Raw genomic sequence first — 21,759 nt, 5'->3', positions numbered from 1 at the left:
CCAATGAGGGGATGTAGCTAGGTCTTTTAGTTCGACGGTATTTAGACCAAAATAATGTCAATTGCCCCTGTTACTTCATATGTTGGTGTAGAATTTGCGTCGGACAAGGAATATGGACACAATTTGCTTATAATACACCGTCCCTTCTTATTCCTAACCTTGAACATTTCACACACTATGGCTCTAGTCTAGTTAATGTGTTTAGGTATATCTTCTGGTTCCAAATGATATGGCCTTGCCAAGTTTCAGCTTTTATTTCGAGATCAAGGTTCTAGCCCAATGCTTCCGTTCACCCTGGCTGTGACCCAACGCGGACGAATTACCAGGTACTTGATTCAGTGCCTAGATCTATAGAGGCATAATGGTGTTAACAGAACGTGACAAAATTGTTTCGGCTCTCGTGAGGCTAATATGATAAGACTTCGTTTTCACTCATTTGATACTCACTTAAACGTACAAGCAGAGCTTAAGCGCGCGCTTCTCCCAAGCTTCAAACCTGTATTTTTAAATTTTGTGTAGAAGTGCATACTTATTTTATATTAATAGTTGGCTTAACCCCAAAAATAATTAACCAATGAATACCAACAATTTTTTCATGATATAAGATTGTTGTTGTTGTTCCTGTCGTTATGCCAGCATGGGTTCGTAGAAATGTGGAAGTGAAGGAGAGGCCAGGTGTGGATCGCACGGTCTGGACCTTAGATTTATAATTATTTAGGATGTAGCTCTCCAATTACGGTTGTTGATTAGTGTGCACAGTTCCCGCGACCATTTCTGGTAATCAAAAATTCTCAGTGATTACTATAACAACAGTTAATCAGAGCAGTTAACTTTGTGCAGTGCCTGCTAAATTTTGCTATATATACAGTATAATCCCTGTATCATTTCAAGACAAGGGACTTGTTGCATATCTGTATTGCGCTAAGAGACTTGCGCGCAAGCGAACGAAGAGAGAGAGGGAGAGAGATTTTGGGGGTGTGAGGAAACCAAGAGCTGTAAACAATATTCCAGGTCGCATCTTCGACTTAAGAGCAGGAAGACGTAATAGATATTGTAATGGCACCTCCTGTAGCCGTAAGGATGTAGTCAGTGTTACTTGTAATAGACCAATTCCTCTTTTAAGGTAAAGGTGATAGACGGAACAGGGCACTAAGGCTGCTGTAACTTTCAATTCTCTCTCTCTCTCTCTCTCTCTCTCTCTCTCTCTCTCTCTCAGATTTTCTATTCACTACACAGCCGGCAATTTGCCGACGCGTGTAACTATAGACTTGACTGTTAAGAGAAAAACACGGGTTGCTTCAGCTTCCGCTGCTCATCCACGGATGATGCTGCATGGGTGATCTTTCATCCAAAAAGAGAGCTTGGATGCGAAAGTTACGCCTTCTGTGCTTTGTCGTTAACTGTGTGGTTAGTTCTTGGTTTCGAAATTTGCAATAGAGAACCATAGTACCATCTACTAATTTACAGATGGCAAATTGTCGTTAGCTACTGAATTTGATGGGTTCATGGCCCTAGGCCTATTTTGGCCATGAACAAAGTACGTTTCAGTGATTAAAATTGTTGTCCACTTGATAATGATAGTAAAGATTATAGGTTTAGTAGTTTTGAAATACTTTATTGCGATCAACAGATTTTCATCTGCTTACATCAAGGATGTAGGCCTAGAAGTTCTGAAATACTTTCTTACGATCAGAACTGCGCTACTGAATGGTAATAACAGTCCAGTAGCTTCAGTACTAATAATCATAATAATGTTAAGAAAACAAAGACAAGCGCAGCTGTATCCTATTTTCTACCTCCATCCCGTAGCGTGTGATCGAGGCATTTACCGTTTCTCCAAGAGCTTATGTAAAACTTCCGGAATATATGATAAACAATGGAGTTCAGGCCTCAGCTGATCTCTTTGGGTAACTGATGGAAATTTTTAATCTTCCATTCTCAGCCGAACATCCTTCGGGCGACCTTTTCCATCCAACTCTCAACCACATGAAAAACACCGCCTGCCTATCTCTCTCTCTCTCTCTCTCTCTCTCTCTCTCTCTCTCTCTCTCTCTCTCTCTCTCTCTCTCTCTCGTTTTTAAGACTTGCAGTGTTTTAAAACTTGGGGCGATTTAAGTGTTAGTAGAGAAGTAATTTTTCTAATGTCTTTCATTGCGTAATACTGAAAAAAAAATCCAGCTTTTTCATATGCTAATATCCATTCAATGCCATTTTGCAGACATCCTAATTTCTTTTCAGTCCTTCACAAAACAATGAATATTGTTTGACGCAACAGCTCTTGTTTCTAAACTATCTTACTTTTCCACAAAATTCTTTTTCATAAGACAGAAATGTAGTACTCTTCACTACAGCAATTTTCAAAACTAAATTATTCATGAACATATGGCTGTATTTGTTACAAGACCTGCTTCATTACGGAACATTACAGACAGAAAGAGAATTTATAATGCTCATTTCCATACTCTACGATCATAACCCCAGTTTCCAGCTCCGTTGCTAATGATATTCAGATTATAGCTGTTGCCTTAGCTCCCAGCATTAAGGTATGGGGGATAGAAGTAATTATCCGAAAGTATTCGATGATTATGCATAGGGAAGAACATTCCAAGTTCTCACGTGTAATGATTACGTAGAGATTCTCGATTTCAAATAATTTTTTCTTTCTTGTGTTTCAAGGCTTGTCTGACAGTTGGTACTATTCTGAATCAGCTCTTTTTTTTTTATTTTTTTTTTTTGGGGGGGGGCCCCAATAAAAAAACAGAACAAGCCAAAGACAAAGGTTTAAAACGATTAGAAAATAATTTGCAGTCTTATTCAGTATATAGTATTGAAGTTATTCCATTTGTTTTAAAATTGCTGCCATTAGTGTAGCGATCATTGATTTTATTTTCTTGCAAAACTAAAAAAAAATTAATGAGAGAGGTTTCGAGGGACTACTAAAAACATGGCACCATTTTAATGCTACACAAAGATTATTTTAGATTCCTGCAGTAAATACTAGTTTGAGAATTTTTTTACAGATATGATAAAAAGGACTTGATCCAATTGATATAAATGTTATATTGATAAGACTTTGGCAACTTTACTGTTAAGTATAGATTGGTTCAGAATGTTTCAACAATGAAGTTATATTTGCGTAGGTAATATTTTTGTATGATATCAGGCTGAATAATCAGTGTCTGATAACGCATGATGAAACTGCCTTCGAAAAGCATTGGTTTAGCTTCTTTCATCTCATCGAGTATCTGTTGTAACTTAAAACAATCCGTCTGATGTCTCTTTTTTTTTATCGTTAGTATCAAATTGCAGTAATTACGATCAAAGAGAATGAAAAACTTGCAAAATTACACCGAATCCCGCCATCCCCCCATTCACGGTCCTTTAAACTATATTTTTCTTCGCAGATTTGCTGATTATTTCTTCATCACATCTGTCACCCCTTCCCCTCCGTCACTCCTCTTCATCACATATTTATTTTTTCCCCATCACTTCTGTCATCACTTCCTAAAGACCCGCCATTCATCGGCCATCCGCTTCTCGGAGCCAATTTCATGAGACGCAATCATCGTCGAAGGTCGATCTCCCCGTGATGTCATTAAATGCATTTGGACCGTATGGGAGCGATATGATGCCTGGAGGGACGAATGGGAGGTGTTGAAATCTACCTTTTCCCGTTCGCCCGCAATTTCACCCTAGGATTTATTGCTTTTACATGTTGACATTATCTTGTGTTTGGGAAGAGGCAAAGGTGGGTAAATGACGTGCAGTCGGGAATTTATGTTCCTTATTTCACGGTTAAATGAGTTCGATTCAGCACGTTGTACTTGAATGTCAACATTTTCTCTTCTATCCTACGGTGATGGGTCGTATAACATAGGGGTCCTTGACTGGAAACTGTCAGCTGTGACTAATAGGGTCAGTTGTAATCTCTCTCTCTCTCTCTCTCTCTCTCTCTCTCTCTCTCTCTCTCTCTCTCTCTCTCTCTCTGTACGCTTTTATCCTTATGCGATCAGTTGTAGTTCCTTGACCACAGAGGCGGTTGTAATACTCCCTCCCCTAGTCTATTTTAACTTAGAGAGCGACGTGACGTCACTCTGTTGTCGGAAAACGTGAGGGAAGAATTACATGGAACAAATTTAAAAAAAACTTCAAAGTACACGGCACGCTTACATACTAAAATAGTTCTCATATGTAAATCAATCAATCAAGCAGTCGTTAAACATAAACTTGAACATACATAAACACAAGTCGTTGAAAAACGTGAAGATTATATCATCTCTTTCCACCTTGAAACAGTTTTGTGAATGTGACCCTATTCAGTCCTGCATGGTACAAAATGATGAGTGAAGAAATCGTACGTGCGTTGGTACGGAAGTCAGGCAACTGACGCAATTTGAATCAATAGACGAGGCGGGGTTGATTTGCAGGAAGACACTGATTACATTTGATTTCTTAATCCAAGGAAGCTTCACATTGTATGTACTCAAGTGGGATAGGCTTAGGTTGCATCTGATGGTTAGATTTCGTTCATCTGAATCAATGGTGAATTAGCTGTTTACCTGTTTGTGGACATACCTACTGTAAGTTCCGTTACATAGATTAGAGAGTGTAAATTAACTTTGGGTAAATGTGTCATTGTAATGGAAATATTTGTAACGAAAACTGTGTGTTTGCATGCAAGAGTTTCAGCGAGTTGGCCTTAAAGAACATAACCTTTATGGTGTTTTGACTGGAGTAAACATTTTATCCAGTTTATCTCTGTAGGAAGTGCCACTCAGAAGGTACCGTTGCATAGGTAGGCTTCTCAAGACGTCTCGGAGCAAAAGTAATACCTCTCAGAAAGTTCCGTTGATTAGGTTATGCCTGTCTGGGGCGCTGTCTTAGAGGTTTTACCTTCACCGAATAACTCAATTCCGTCATTCAGCAAGACAGGTCAAGCAGGTATGTATGTTTTATGGAGTAAAGGGAATAAAAGGTCACCTGCTATACCAGGTGGCCTATTGTGCGCAAGGGAAAATGACTCACGACCTTGTTTTCACGTCTCGTACGCGATGAACGCTTCGTTTTATTTATTGCTTTCGTCGCCATTTGCCGCGAAAGACCGCTCACAAAACTTCCCTGGCTTACCGCGATGCGCTGAGGAGTGACAGGGTCGTTTTTTTTTTCCCCGTCAGGGACGTCTAGCACAGTGTGGTCTTGTAAACAGGATGTACGGCAGAGGATCTCTTTCTAGAATGACAGACGTCTTGGATTATTTATCAAAGAGAAGAGATAGAAGAAGAAGAAGCATTTTAAGTTAACAGACTAGACTCTTTAATCATGTACAGGTCGACAGTAAATTGATTAAGGATGAATGACAGGAATTGACACCAAGGGGGAAATGTGCACCGTCGAGTTAGAACACTTACATAACCCATTTTCGACTGCAACTGTGTTGAACTAAGGGGCTTACAACAGTCATATGAAGAGGGGAAGAAGAAAATAATTGGAAACGTCATATGAGTTCAAGAAGGATGGAAGAGAAAAACTAAAATATACCAATTGTGGAAGAAAAGAGAAACAAATATCAAAGAAGCGGAATAGAAAAAAAAAAAAGTAAGGAAATGCTGCTGAAAAGCAAAATATCCTAACAATTGAACTGATCTGGAGTCTCACGGATATTCGCTAGCTAGAATAAAAAACAAAAAAAACAAAATCTCGAATTGTGTGGTCTTGTAAAAGACAGACTTTGCTTTGCTTTATAGGATGGCAATTCCACCAGTCATTGTATTCCCAAAATTATGGATATCTAGAATCATCAAATGTTATGTAAGGAGATATAGCATATGATTACCCTGTGGCATGACAAATATCTAGGATCATCTAGCCATGCGCCAGAAGATACGAGGTTCATATTCTAGAATGATATTTAGAATCATCTAGTTGCAGAATCTGCGGTGTAACAGGAGGTATGACCAATGTTCTCTCTAGAATGACAAAAACATATAGAATTATCTAGACTTATGGTAGAAGGTATAACAAATATTTAATTTCTAGAATGACTGGAGGCTAGATTCATCAGGTTTTGCAACCTGATTTATGGAATTGTTCGTTTTCAAAAATGACGAAAATCGGATATTCATCTGGTCATGTTGCAGTGGACGACAAATAAACAAAACCATCTGCTCTTGTAATAGGAAGTAAAACAAAAAAAATTTGTTTCCTAGAATGACAAACATCTACCGCAGAACTGTTCTTGTATCTAAGGCCTGAGAATGGTTTATTCTCTATAGAATGGGGAACCTTTAGATTCGTGTAGTCATGTATTCGAAGTCATGGCAAATATTTTCCTATGTGGAAAGACAAACCAATTATTTGGTCATATAGCGGGCTGGATGAGAGTCATTCTTTCTAGAATAAGAGGGATGTGGAATTAACTTGTCATGTAACTAGCATAAGTGTGTAAGGTTCATACTGTGTAGAATGAGAAACATTGGCAATCATATTTTACTAGAATGATAGACAGAATAGTCCAATATTGTAACCAAAGGTCCAGAATCGAAAAGGGTTCAAGGGCTTCAGAGTGATCTAGTCCTGGAGCCTGGGGCAAATGTTTCTGTCTCATGAAAAAGAAAAGTGTAGGAAGGTGAAGTCATATTGCTGGAGACTAGGAAAGGGTTAAATTAAAATCACAGGTCTTGTATTCGCAGGAAGGACAGAGCACCTTTCCTTGCAGAACGAGAAACGGCTTTTTGGCATATGGCTTCAACAGGAGGGTGGAGATTCTTATGAAGGCTCTTTCCGTCTTTCATGCTGAGGTCACTTAATCAAGCTATCATGCATGACCGATTTGTGATATCGTTCTACAGCACAAAGACTGCGGCGTGCGCGGAGAGCGTGGCAGCGCTGATATAAGGCCAGCATAATCTTACAACAAATAGCTGTCATTTGTATGACGATTCAGCTTTGCTAATTGTCAGTAAATTATCCGATTGAAATGTTGCGTTTCCCAGTACTTACCCGTGGAAGGAAAGTGACTGGTAAGAGCCTCTCTCTCTCTCTCTCTCTCTCTCTCTCTCTCTCTCTCTCTCTCTCTCTCTCTCTCTCTCAGCACGCACGTGACATGCTATTGTATGGGGATTATCCACCTCTCTATTCGGTTCTACTTCATTACCTTTTATGGCAGAGGTGGCCAGCTCAAAGTTTCGGCGATCTTTTTATCGCGAATTTATTAAGGCGTCTCGCTCGGCCGCCTTTCAGACAAGAGGAAAGTGACTTTAACGATATGCCGCGCTTGGCATAAAGAGGGTCGAAGTGAATTATAATTTATTGTTTGTCAACTTGTACAGCGTAATCAATATTTTGGGGGTCCGTGTAAAACAAATCGCAATTAATATTTCTCAGTTTCAGTAATAAATTATTGTGGAAATCGAATGAAAATATTAATACCAGTTTTTCACAAGTTTATAGATAGGATAAATAATTTTATGAGAAGGAAAAAGCGAAATCGCTATTTCTGCCAATCGGGAGATCAATAAATTTTGAGGGTGAAAGGAAAAATAGGATCAGTATCTCTCAGTTTGACAGATAAAATGATTAGTGAAGTATATGATGATCGCTGCATGCGTATTTTTGAAGGTGAAATCAATGATACTTATATCATCATTTTTATAGTTGCATGATCAAAAAACATTATTAAAATTTAGCTACTGCCTCATTTAAATAGCCTCTCTCTCTCTCTCTCTCTCTCTCTCTCTCTCTCTCTCTCTCTCTCTCTCTCTCTCTCTCTCTCTCTCACACATGCGAACGTAAACACAAGCGAGAAGACCTTTGTACGATCCTCAAACCGGATAAGGTAAGAAACAGTATGGGCACATTTTCTTAAATATTCAGTATGCCTCTGCTGATCTTAGTAGTGAATTATGTGCCTGGTCGGTAGTCGATTGTTCTTGGTCGCATCTGGAGGGTATATATATATATATATATATATATATATATATATATATATATATATATATATATATATATATATATATATATATATATATATATATTACCACAGGTGAAAAATAAGAAACGGGGTGTAGGTCCTGACCGGTTTCGACTTTATTTCCAAGCCATTGGAAATAAAGTCGAAACCGGTCAGGACCTACACCCCGTTTCTTATTTTTCACCTGTGGTAATGTGTGATAAATGAATCACGTACAAAAGTGATAATAATCATATATATATATATTTATATATATATATATATATATATATATATATATATATATATATATATATATATATATATATATATATTTATATACACAAAAAGAGAGAGAGAGAGTTGGTCATCTGGAGTGTATATATATATATATATATATATATATATATATATATATATATATATATATATATATATATATATATATATATATATATATATACACAAAAAGAGAGAGAGACCTATGGGACAAGTACTCTATCAAAACATGTATTATCACATCATAATTTTTTGAAAAAGGAGGGCCTCGAAGAGGTAATCTCAGTTCACCGGAACGAAACCGTTCAGGAAACTCTCTGCGAGACGTGGACTTATAACTCGTCTCTCGTAGTCGGTATAAAAAAAACACACACACGAAACAAAAGCCGTGCGATGAAGCCCACTGGCTCATTTTATTGCAACACCTAAAAGTACATTGCTTCTCAAAGGTTAAAAGAAATATTGGTCATGACTAACCTCTGTGTTTAATAAGCGATCAATCACCCATGTTACCTAGATTTTCACCCTTCTCGTCTAAGACCTCGGAAAAAAAATATGAAGAAGAAAATACATAGAAGATCATCAAAGGGAAAATGAAAATCACAATGTTTTGAGAACACCAATAACAGAGCGAGTTGATGAGCTCATGACGGAAGCTAAACCGTGCGCTGAGAAGTGTTGGGTATTGGGGTATACTTTTATCATTCTTATCATTAACGTAAGATTAAGAAAGAGAGACTTGCCCGAATGTAGTCCAAGGGTGTATGAGGAAAATTTTAACTTTTTTTTGCGTTAGATTTTCTTTAGTTGCGTAGAATGTAGGGAAGTGTGACCGTGGTCAAGCAAGTTTCTATTCTTGATGTTAAACTGCACAGTGACGGCAACTCCCCTCTGCTGGTACTTGGTAACTTCTCCAGTTGGCTGGAACAGAGAGCCCAGGTCCAGCCGGCTACTAAGGAGCAAGAGCCGTGTTCAGCAACAACAGCAAAGAAAAAGATATTTAATTTGAGGGTAGGAGACCTACATAATTCGGTAAACCCATGTTAAGAAAGGTAAGTTTCCTTTTTTATTGAAACGATTAGGCATTTTAATCCAGTATCCGTTCTAAAAATTGATTGTTTCTTGACGACGCGAAGGTGTTCTTGGTTTGTTGCACAGGATGAAACTGTTTTCAGGATTGTTAATGGACAACTTTACAGATGTAAGCAACCTGCAAACGACCGTGAGATACGCGGCGACATTAATTATTAAAGTCAAATTGGTTTTACAATTAATAGGTTTTAAATGATTCCCCTCATAACGTTTGCTGTATATATATACATATATATATATATATATATATATATATATATATATATATATATATATATATATATATATATATATATATATATTAGTGGTGAAGTTATGTAAAATGTGTGGTTTTAAACGAAATAACATCGACTGTTATTATTACTGCTTCAAACCAGCTGGGTGGATTTTGTGCTTCCAGTGGCTCTAGAACGGCACACTGTTGACCTGAGGATTACTTGGATCTTCCTTTCAGCGCCAGTTGCATTGCTTTCTTCCTTTTACTTGACTTTCGCTTCCTTTAGTCTCTTGCAGCTTAGCTGTCCAACTTCTGTAACTTTGTTGCTCTCAATTTTCTCCTTTAATTTAAAAACAAATCTTTTGGATGAGCCCTTCGAGAGTTTTGAAGTATCTTAAGGGTGTCGTTAAACTATTGTTATTATTATTATTATTATTATTATTATTATTATTATTATTATTATTATTATTATTATTATTATTATTATTATTATTATTATTATTATTATTATTATTATTATTATTATTATTATTATTATTATTATGCTAATAATAATAATAATAATAATAATAGTAATAATAATAATAATAATAATAATAATAATAATAATAATAATAATAATAATAATCAGACCTGTGATATAGATTTTAAGGTATTATTTTTGGCTGCTCATGTTCGGAAGACCCTTTTTCTCTCGAGTTAGTTTCAAAGTGAGGAGCAGCTGGGAGATTTTTTGAGATTATAGTTAAAACGATTTGCAAAAAAGTAACGTCTCCTTTTGAATAATGGGAATATAGTCTCTTGTCTTTCTCTCTCCCTGGCCACCGAGCAGAAATAAAAAATAAGAAACCTGTAACGCAATGGTGGTTATGGCATAAGATCGGGCCTGACAGCTTACATTCATAAAACGTTTACGTGGAATGTGAGTAAGCATATTTTCAGTCACGAAAATGTCGTGGGTCTTTATATGCGTGTTTGGTCTTTCACAGCTATATTCCCACATTAATTTTTATGGCCAGTGTATGTGTGTGTGTATATGTATATATATATATATATATATATATATATATATATATATATATATATATATATATATAGATAGATAGATAGATAGATAGATAGATAGATAGTCAGGATATACTTTTTCTTTAATGCAGTTCTCATTAAATGGAAATGCACATTCGGCATTTATTACTTAAAGGCATCACTTCACCATTCTCCTATACTTATTATCCTCAAGGTTAAAGTCCTGAAGGAAAACAAAAAATGTTGTAACGTTTCCGCCATTATTTATGCTATACAAAATATACATTTGAACCACATTTGAATATATAACTGAGTAAAGTACAAAAAAAAAAGAATGCAAAATTTACAGTACCGTATAAACATCACAAATCTTAAAGTGAAAATTAGCAAAGAAACATCACTGGAAACTGATCTGCGAGATTGCCCTTTGGCTCTAGTCAGAGTCCCGGAGGCATGCAGCCGCAAAACCTCTAGCTGGATGGGAGCATACAACCTGAGGACACCTGAACATTTAACACAGGCTGTGGCAGTGCTGTACTCACTGCTTCAGCAGTCATCTGCTACCCATTATCATCTTTTTGGTGAACAACCTCAGTGTCTCTAATAAGTTCTTCCAGTTTGGGATTTTTGTTATGTTCATTCACAAGTGTTGTTATATTGGCCCCATAATTGCGTATGATCATTGTCGTGTGGTCAGTGTAGCTTATCTCAAGGGGCTTGCTTACCCCTTCCAAACATTTAAATTTGTAAAACATGACTCCTTGGGAACCTTGGAGCCTGTGCTGTTTTTCATAACAAGGGCAGCTACTGAGCTAGGATGACTGAAGACTGCAGTGAATGTTCAGGTGACTTTAGATTATATACTCCCATCCAATAGGAGGAGGTATAGCTATTGGCCTTCAGGAATCTCATCAGAGCCAGGTCTTGTGAAGCTTCATGGAAAATCTCCCAGATCTGTCGCCAGTGATATTGTTTTTTGTTTATTTTTACTCATTCTTACATGTGAGGTCTTTATGTTAATTTTGATCCCTAAATTCTTGTTTTTATTCATCTTTATTTTTTTACTGTACTTTACACACACACACACACACACACACACACACACACACACACATATATATATATATATATATATATATATATATATATATATATATATATATATATATATATATATATATATATATAGTGTGTGTGATAGTTGATTGTCTGTTTAGTAAAATGCTGATGATAAAAATAATTTGATGGGTGAAAGTGCCACCCATCATAAGTCATAAATGTTCCTGAGGCTTTGTCTCGAGATTACTGGATTGTCTCATTCTAGCCTTAAACTGTTGACTTTGCAAGCCCAAAAATAATTTGATGGGTGCACGAGGAGTGCCAGCGATCATCATCGCTGGGTGAGCGGGTTATTTATAAACATTTATGGTCATAAATGTTCCTTTGGCCAGTTTGTTCAAGAGAATTACTGGCCTGAAGGTCACGCTATCATTCGGATTCCCAGCCTTGTAGGTCCTCTTCTAGGTAACCAATTGGTTCTTAGCCACGTAAAAATTAATACCTTTTGGAGGCTGTTAATCAGCTCAGTGGGATCAGATATACTTAAACTTTTTTTACTAGAGCGATCGTTTCTTAACATTGGTCCTTTCTATAATGCGGAAATTTCTTCATTTCTCGCTGTTTCCTGAATTAATCAACCTACAGATTTTTTTTTTTAGCAATTAGTAAGAGATATCTTTACAAGTACAAAATGGCATTATTCTTACACAGAAAAATTTGATCCTGGATGCATTATTGGTACAAATGTCGCTATAATCAAGTGCATTGTTTCTCATGATATGTTAAAAATGGTTACTATTACACGTATATCTGTGCGCAGTTGCGTGTATCATTATATTCGTAGCTTCTGCCCATCGCTATTTTTGAAGTTCCATACTTATGTCTTGCCTACGTTGGTGGGAGATTGCGTATCCCTTAAGTCTTTGTTCCATAGACTTGTAGCCTCCCATATTTTTAGGTTTCAGTCCCCTCCCTAGAAAGTTCGATCAATCTCTGTTGTGTATATATTTGTATGTTTATTTATTCATTCATTACAGATATTCACTTTCATTTGTCGTTATTGATTACACATAATTTTATTTATTTATTGTTGTTTATTGCGTAAATTCATTTCTACCCTTTTCTTCTTTTTTATTTTCTTTACATAAAGATTTGTTTTAATATTTGTGAAGACTTGTGCCTTGCAGATGAGGCTGTGCATCGGATAATAATAATATTAATAATAAACTTACAAACGAAAACTTGCGGAAGAGTTGATGGTTTTCTCTCTCTCTCTCTCTCTCTCTCTCTCACACACACACACACACACACACACACACACACACACACACACACACACACACACACACACACACACACACACTTCAACTGTTGAAATATCAAAAGTGTAAAAACAAAATCTTGCTTTTTTCGTGACTAATTAGCGTTCGAACTATCTCGGGTGAATCTCCACAGTCGGGAGATCTCAGCAGGAAACATGACACAGAGGGAGGAGCTTGAATCCGTGACGTCACGCTGTGGGAGTGGTTTAGGTCAGCACTGTGACGGAGAGGCGTATCCTTTTATTCTTAGCGCAGTGTATCAGTGTGGTTCGTGTTAGTCTGACGACCGCGGTATTCTTGGAGTGGCATCGGTGCCAACAGAGGACTCTCAATTTGCTTATGTCTTCCCTCTTTGTTATTTTTGTATTCGATCAAAACAACCATTGAATGACTTTGCTGACAAGTGTTTGCTTCGGACATTGTGCTTGGGATTTGTACTTTTGATTATGTATTTTGGTAACTAGAGGATTTACTTGCGATCAGCTGATCATTCTACAGATAAACTTCAAATATATATATATATATATATATATATATATATATATATATATATATATATATATATATTTGTATAATATATAATGTACATACGTACATATGTATATATGTATACATACATCCACACACATATGTATATATGTATTCACATGTACACTAAATTGTACCTTCTTTTTGAACATCACAAAAATTTAAAACTACTTTAATCAAATTTTTTATCAATTTTGCTTAATTTGTCAAGTTAATTTTCATGCTTCCTTGTCATTTTTACTGTCAGCTAACACAACCGTGACTTCTGTGTCTAGTATGGTCTCATTGTATCCCATTATTCGTTTACTTGCTGTCATACAAGGCATAATTGTTCAGGTATAAGCAAGACTTCAAAAATATCGTATCTGCAGTTCGTTCCTGCAGTACATCCGAGCCTGAGTTATTCCAGTAAGGATGTCCCTGCTCATTTATTTTACTGTCAAATAATGATGAAGTTACTCTTTTTCCGCTATTTATTTAAAATAATTATATGAAATCATTTGATCCCATAACTACGCCTTTTACGGGTGTTTTGCATTTTACTGTTGTTTCATATTTGACAAATATTTCCCATTTCACAAGTGTTTCACAGTCTATGAATTTCCTTTTGTGCCGTTCTTCACGAGGCAGGTTTATCTATCGCTCTCTTCCAGAATTAATCCTGACTCCTTATACTAGTTGTCTTTGGGCCTTGACTAGAAAAAGGACATAATTTCCCGTCTCGTTGTCCTATGAATCTTAAGGGGAAAAAAGGATATTTTTAATACTTTGCATTTTAATGCATTGTAAGTCGGCCATTCAGTGATAACTGAATTTTACATATTGTTTCCTCCCCGACTCAAGCAGAGAGAGAGAGAGAGAGAGAGAGAGAGATGGAACAGTGAAAACTAAAGTATTTTCAAATACAAGAATGAAAGGTTTTTTACTTCCATCGCATATTATTATTATCGCAAAACTCTTTCTTTAGTATCTCAGAATAACATCTTGTTTCTCACACCTCTCAATTTTTGTATCTTCAACGTTTATATTTATTTTCTCTTCTTACAGTGCCTAATATACTTCCGGTGCCATTCGAAGATATTCATTAAATGCGAATCTCTGGTAGTCATAATTTATCTCAAAATTCCTGCCATAGGCAGGAATCCACTTTCCAACACGTGATGCCAGCTTCATATGTTATGCGCCTCATTTGCATCTGTATAATGCGCGATAACGAAAAGGACACTCTTCGTTCGCTTGTTTTTTCGTAGATGCGCGTAATCTCGGTATCGGATGTTGCGATTACCATTGCGGTTTACATGCGAGAGGGGGTTTTAATAGCTGTGTTTTATTGTTTTACCTCGGACTAAAAGGCTTTTAATTGCCGCGTTATGTTATGCGTAATTAAACCTTGGCAGCAGGCTTTGAGAGTCATATCAGATTGGCGTGTTCGTGTGCGGGTTTTGAATATTTTCACTCGTTTATTTTCAAGGCGAAGAGAGTTAGGGTGTTTAGCAGCCAGGCGTAGCTCAAAACCTCCATATTTCACGTAATTCGAGGATTTTGTCAGATTGTTTTAGTTTTTTGACCAATAAATTTTTTCTTAATGAAAACTGTATTGAATTCCAGCCAAATATGTGATATTTTTTATCCTCCCTTTTGCCATATGTACATAATCATATGTATATAAACATATATATATATATATATATATATATATATATATATATATATATATATATATATATATATATATATATATATATATATATATATATATATATATATATATATATATATATATATATATATATATATATATATATATATATATATATATATATATATATATATATACATATATATATATATATATATATATATATATATATATATATACAAATGTTGTATATATTTGATATATATATATCAAATATTCATGAAGCTACAAATGTTGTTTGATATAAAATTTACCTTCGGGAATATGGGGAATTATCACCGAAGGGGGAATATATAAGTGATAAATGGATCGGTACTGCCGGGTCTCGATCCCTCGACACAATTACCTTCCAACAACTCCAGTCGACGGTCTACCCACTGATTGAGACCCGGCAGTACAGATCCTTTTATCACATATAAATTCCCCTTCGGTGATAATTCCCCATCGGGGATATTCCCAAGTAGCGTGAATTTGATATTAAACAACATTTGTAGCTTCATGATTGTATATAAATCGGTGTGATAAAAATTGAATATATATATATATATATATATATATATATATATATATATATATATATATATATATATATATATATATATATATGCCCATGTGAAACTTTGTTAGGCGTTCATGATAAAGAAAAGTTCTTTGGTAAATTCTGTTGGTAAATTTTATGGAAATTGTAGGTTGCTGAGAAAGCCATTTCACTTTAGCAAATGTCGGACAAATGTGAACTTTGTATAAATAAATAAGAAATACCAAATAGATAGATTAACGAATAGATGAATAACTAACATATAAATAGTCTTGCACTTAAAGAAATTGCATTGTAATGATTGTGTCCCGTTATTAATATGGTATACGTAAGGCGATGAATTCACCGAAGCTGCAGTGGTATTGCATTCATGGCGATGTCATTTTCATTTATAATAATCCCCCACCTCTCTCTCTCTCTCTCTCTCTCTCTCTCTCTCTCTCTCTCTCTCTCTCTCTCTCTCTCTCTCTCATTTATGAAAAAGACTCCACTTTAAGCTCCATAATACAGTCTAGGAACAGCGGTGCCTGTTCCCACCAGTACTCCAGTAGGGCTCTTGCCGTCCATATGTATTAATGGCAAGTTATCTCTATGACTAAGGAATATCTTTATCCGTCAGTCGAGCTTTGTCATTAGAGCATCACATATTAAAGTTATTTGATTAAGTAAGCTTTACGCGAAGATTAGACATTTTCTTCTAATTATGATAGACGTATTTGTCAGGAAGTCAGAGATATCCTCAAATAGATAAGTCCATGAAAGAAACTGAATACAGTCTTGGTCACAGTTATTGAGTAGAAATACGTAAGATACCTGCTTTTGTACTTTACAGTGGTTCTTTAATCTGCAAAGAGTTGTCAGATTACAGCAAAAAAGGTGTAGATCTTTGCTATACCAAAATTTTAAGATTGTTATGCCTATGGCTCAATTTGTCCAGTCATAATTTTAAATCTGTACTAACTACGCTGAGTGAGAATGTAGAACTTTGGTGTTCGTTTTGGGTTGTATGGTTCTAAATCTTAAAACAGTTCATCGCTCAAGAAAATTATTTTAACCGTTTGTCTCCTATGAACAGCTGGCTCGTTAAACTCACCACGAGATGTAACAATGAGTGACGGACTCGAGGAAAGTGAAAGCAAGAGGATAACTAGCCTATCGTTGACCACTCACTCACTCACTCACTCATTGTTCTCATATTATGGCTTACCAACAAACAAAAATAAAATTAATATGGTGATTTACTGCTTTATGCAAAGTGGCGTCCCAGTAACTAATCTCATGACACCTAAATATTAGAACCGGTTGTAGAACGACTATGGTTTGGTGCTAAAGATTTTTATGACTCGGTTGTTGGACTTATTTTTCTATTGACTGTGACCAGAAACCACGACGAATCTGTTTTTGTGGTTCTGGGTTCATTTTTGTATTTGTCTTCATTATATGTATACTGTGTTTTCCTTGATTACCCGGACTCGTAAAGTTTTAGTCACTCAGTCGTATACAGGGTATGTCAATAATATCGACCCTTTACTGTTTAGAAACTGAAATGCATAGATATGAAAATATTGCAACACAGTTACTTACCTACGTCCGATCATCCCGAAGCCTTCTGTGGCAGGAAGGTTAGGCATACCAACTCGGAACACTTATGAGGCCAGTTTACAAAAATACCAGTTTTTATTCCCCAAAATGTTTATTTCATTGTGTGGAACCTTGCCTATCTGGTTAATGGTCTTTTTGACACATTCCATATGAATGTGTATACTTATTGACTATTAATAATAGTAAAAGAATAATGATACCTAAAGTATCGCTGAAAAGAGTCGAGTAGTCTATTCGCGTTTTCAGAATCCTTGTTCAAAGGGTCGCACCCGGTATTTTTCTATTCAGAATCTGCACTCCGTGGAGGGAGGACTGTGTCGTTTTAGTGTCGATCATTTCTTTAATAAATGTTTCCCCTTGCATTTCCATTTGGTATTTTAGACTTTATTCAAGAAATTGGTGTTTAAATTGACGAGTGAGCGAACATTTTTTTTCCGCCAAGGTCCAATCCAAGTGACACTTTTAAACTTTTCGAGGAGATGTGTGATCGGTCAAGTGAACAGACACGAGACTGTTGTTGAAAGTGATATTGAGAATAGAGAATATGAGGAATAATAAGGTGGGAGAGTGAAGATTTCCGAGCGAGAGCCAATGTCGCGCAGGTGCTTAGCACAACAGAGGAGGCGAAACAAGCCATGTTTCAAGGGTGGGTCAAACCGCTTCTCAACCGATTCTATGGAGAACCTCTTTGGCCAGATGAGGAACTGCAGCGCGAGAAACAAAATGGGTAAGTTCCTTCTTTAGAAATGTTTTTAAAAGTACGTAGTTTGAAGATTAGGTGAGGCTACAAACGGGAGGTGGCAGAATGTCTAAGGTACGTAAATATTTTCGAAAGCCAATTTGAATATTAATTGTATCTTTTAGTATACTACATCATCACCTTACATATACTCCGATGGTGGCTTATTGATATGATTACGCCCACCCGAAATATTTTCAGGAAGCAGAAATTGATACTGGTAATAATAGGTGTCCAATTTACAGAGGTTGTAAACGTTGGAAAGTTATCCAGAATATTTTCAGTAAGGCTAAAGTTGTCAGTTTGGATTTTTGATAGAGTAAAGGGGTAAGGGTTACCCAAAATAATTCTTGGTGGGTCACAAGTAAATAACCGAGGAGTGGGTGAACGTAAATATTTAACCCATGTCATCTATCAAACTTAGCGATGAAAGATCATAGGCTGTTTTTCACCATAGCTATAGTTGTGATATTTTAATTTTAGGATATTAATTAGTGTTTTTTATTATGTGTACATAGAGGTGCTGAATCATGTAAAACGAATTTGGTGTTTTATTTTAGTTATGGTAGGTGACGGAGAATCTCGCGATATGAGAGTTAGTATATGGAGACTCACACTATAGTTTAGTGTGTATAAACTCGTCTCTTAATGTTAAATCTGTAACTTTATTGATTTAGTACTTGTATTGGCAATGTTTTGGTTCTGGTTATTGAAATACTTCTTGGTCTTTCCTCCTTCATACATTAAAGTGCAGCAAGAAAGGGTTTTGTAAACTCTCTATCCATATTTGGCAGCCAACTTCTAATGTGTTGTTTGCAGTGGGCTGGAGGAGTCAACCTAGTTCCCAGTGCTGTATTGAACGGCCCTTGGACCCGCTTTCATTTTCTTATCAGAAAATGAGAAATGACAAATATCCAGATGATACAATTTCATGAATGAGATTAGAGTTCGTAACTTAAGGAAATGTGCAGATGATATATTTGTTGTTGTTTGGTCACGCTTACTACCTCCTCAATCAATATAGAACAAAAAGAGGTTTTATATGTGGGTGTTACTTGCTGAGATAACTACCTAAGCTCATTAAAATCTCCCGGGATTACCTTGGGCGACTTGATGCTTCCACCACTGCTGCACTACCACCTTATATCGAAGCTTTTGATTATTTTGTATATATAAAGCTGGCTGTGCAAGGTCACCATCATAGCCGACACTATCATAGCCGACACTATCACTAATGTCATCATATTTTCTGTCGAGTTTTATAGTTTTCCAGTTTTTGTGTTCGTGTTAACTGGTCATTTTTCTCTCATCACCGGCAAGAAGAATCGTGCATCACCTTCCTCTTACGGGTAAGGTTATTCTTATGCAGAGATGGTGTGCTTCGAATGGATTTTTTTTTTTTTTGAGAGAAATATTTTAAGAGAAATTATTGTATTCTAATATGAGAGAGATAGTGAGAATCCATTAGCAAGAGAGATAGTGAGAATCTATTAGCAAGAGAGATAGTGAGAATCTATTAGCAAGAGAGATACTGAGAATCTATTAGCAAGAGAGATACTGAGAATCTATTAGCAAGAGAGATACTGAGAATCTATTAGCAAGAGAGATACTGAGAATCTATTAGCAAGTTCCATTATTAGATTATTTTCTATGGTTATTCATTTCAAGCCTTTGAGATTAAAAAACATTTGTGTGTGTGATTTAAAGTGAGAGAGGAGGCAATCGTTAAGATTACCTATTCTTTTAATCATACCTGGCAATGACTACTAGTTTAGTTCCATCCCTTTGAGAACTATTTTATCATTTGTTGTTATACTGTTACGCAAGACTGATATACTAGACCTTTTTTTCCAACTCTAATTTCATTTTGTATCCTCTCAAAATGAGAAATAGAAATAAAAGGAAATTTGATACAAGAAAAGTCGAAAACAAAAACGAAGAAAAGTAGTAAAAATACGTTCCCCTAGCCAGTGATCAGATATGGCGATTCAAGAAAGTTTCTAGGCTTAAGTCAAACCATTTTTAAATCCAAAACAAAGACAAGCTCCGTGAAACCCATCTGGAGCCGTACCATTGACTTATGGTGTTTGTTCTTTCAGTCGACCCGTAGATAACTGCACTGGCACGAGCTTAGAGGTTGCTCGTAAATGCGGTAATGTGTTCAGGGGAATCTAGAAACCTGGGTTGGACTGCAGGAGAGAGAGTCTGAACAACCAAGGCGTGTTTTGCGTTATTAGACGGTTTCTTTAAAGCACATACTGTGGTTTGCCAGACGTAACCGCAGAAGTGGGGTGTGTTCGGCAAAAAAAAGCGAGTTATCGTACCGCACTTCAACTGATCGGTTTTTTTTTATGATTTTTCGTTTACTTTGAGAATAACTTTTGTCTCTATTTTCAGTATGGAGGCTGTGCTTACCACAGTTCGTTATTTTAATTATTTGAGCTTGCCTAAAGCGCAGGTTTGTACCGTAGTTAACTGTGGTGCTTGGGTTTGAAGTACTGTTTGCAAGAGTTGTCGGTAGTCTAATGTTGTAGCCTGTATATTGAATAATTATTTAAGCAAAAATGGAGAATTTTTGTAAATCCTCTGTGACACGTTTTGACAAGATGTGTCTTTACAAGATTAAAACCTTCAAGTTTAACTCCTCTCCCTCACCCCTCTCATTTATCATATTTAAGCAGATTTCCCTTGATAAATTTTATACCAACCGACCCCATTCCCTTTCTCTGCTAAAGATGGAAGGTTGAACCAGGTTTGAAAAAATAATCTGTCATTATCTACCCGAGTGGGAAATCGTTCGTTCCCTAAAGTTAAATGATAGTAGAACTTCCCAGCAGAATTCTGAACACGTTGATAACTCGACGAGCTTATAATGAGAGGATTGGGATTTTGAAACTTCAAACATTCTAGGATTTTAGAACGGGTATTAAATAGTGAAAATTATGTCAAAGCTGTATACGTAAGTTCGAACACCTTTATTGATGGAAAATGTTAATAAGAGCGGTGTTTCTTATTTACCATGGCAGCTTTCCTTGGAAACAATTGCAAGCTACAGGATGGATGAAAAAATACCATCCATCCATCTCTAAAGACTGCAATTTGCGGACGTCTTCTGGGTGGAGAGAAAGAGAGGCTGGGGAGGGGGTCACTGAGGAATGATTTATGAGCCTTTGTTCGGTTTGGAATGATTATGCTCGTTTATTGATAGCTGTAGTATTAGCAGACTTTTGAGTCATTAACTGCACTCTCAGCTGCACGTCTTATTACACTAAAATTTAATGAGAAAGTAATGTGCCGTTATTCTTATAATCAGAAAGTTTCTTTGTCTAGAGAGTCATGGCAAAGCAGCGCTGGGCCTTAAGCATCTCCTTGATGGGAAAAATTAAGAAGTGTGTGTGTGTAACAAGCATACTCTAAAGCATTCTTAGATGTTTTGAGTGTAGTTGAGTAGGACAAGGACAGGCACAGTTAGAGGAAACATATTTTGCTGAAGAAAAAGATGTAGATGGAGGAAATGAGTATGAGAGATGCAGTGAATGATACCTGTGGGGGAGAGAAGAAGATCGCATAAGACACTGTCCCACTTGCGCACACGAATGTTGAAATAATCCTATTTTCAATTTAGTTTCCGTGTTTTACCGCCGCCGAAGAAGTTGAGCAGAGGTTTATTTACTGGTTTCTTCGTTCGTGCGTTTTTTGTTCTCAAGATA

General features: G+C 36.3%; 1 protein-coding gene across 4 annotated transcripts in view; it reads left to right on the top strand.

Annotated features, from left to right (window-relative positions):
* The window catches only part of Nox (NADPH oxidase), a 147,772-nt gene that overhangs the window by 53,663 nt on the left and 72,350 nt on the right, over positions 1 to 21,759 (top strand). The window contains exon 1 of one of the 4 annotated variants that reach the window (XM_067101268.1): positions 17,591 to 18,037. The exons of 2 other annotated variants lie outside the window; for them this stretch is intronic. In XM_067101268.1, the coding sequence (XP_066957369.1) occupies positions 17,946 to 18,037 (92 nt within the window). In that variant the 5' untranslated portion in view covers positions 17,591 to 17,945. Of the gene's footprint in view, positions 1 to 17,590; positions 18,038 to 21,759 lie in introns of those variants that run through there. One more of the 4 variants, XM_067101269.1, reaches the window with a different exon arrangement.

This window comes from Macrobrachium rosenbergii, chromosome 56 (genome assembly GCF_040412425.1).
Source record: "Macrobrachium rosenbergii isolate ZJJX-2024 chromosome 56, ASM4041242v1, whole genome shotgun sequence".
In the NCBI taxonomy this organism is placed as follows: Eukaryota; Metazoa; Arthropoda; class Malacostraca; order Decapoda; family Palaemonidae; genus Macrobrachium; species Macrobrachium rosenbergii.
Note: the sequence above shows the minus strand (reverse complement) of the source record. Positions and strands in the feature narration are given on the sequence as shown.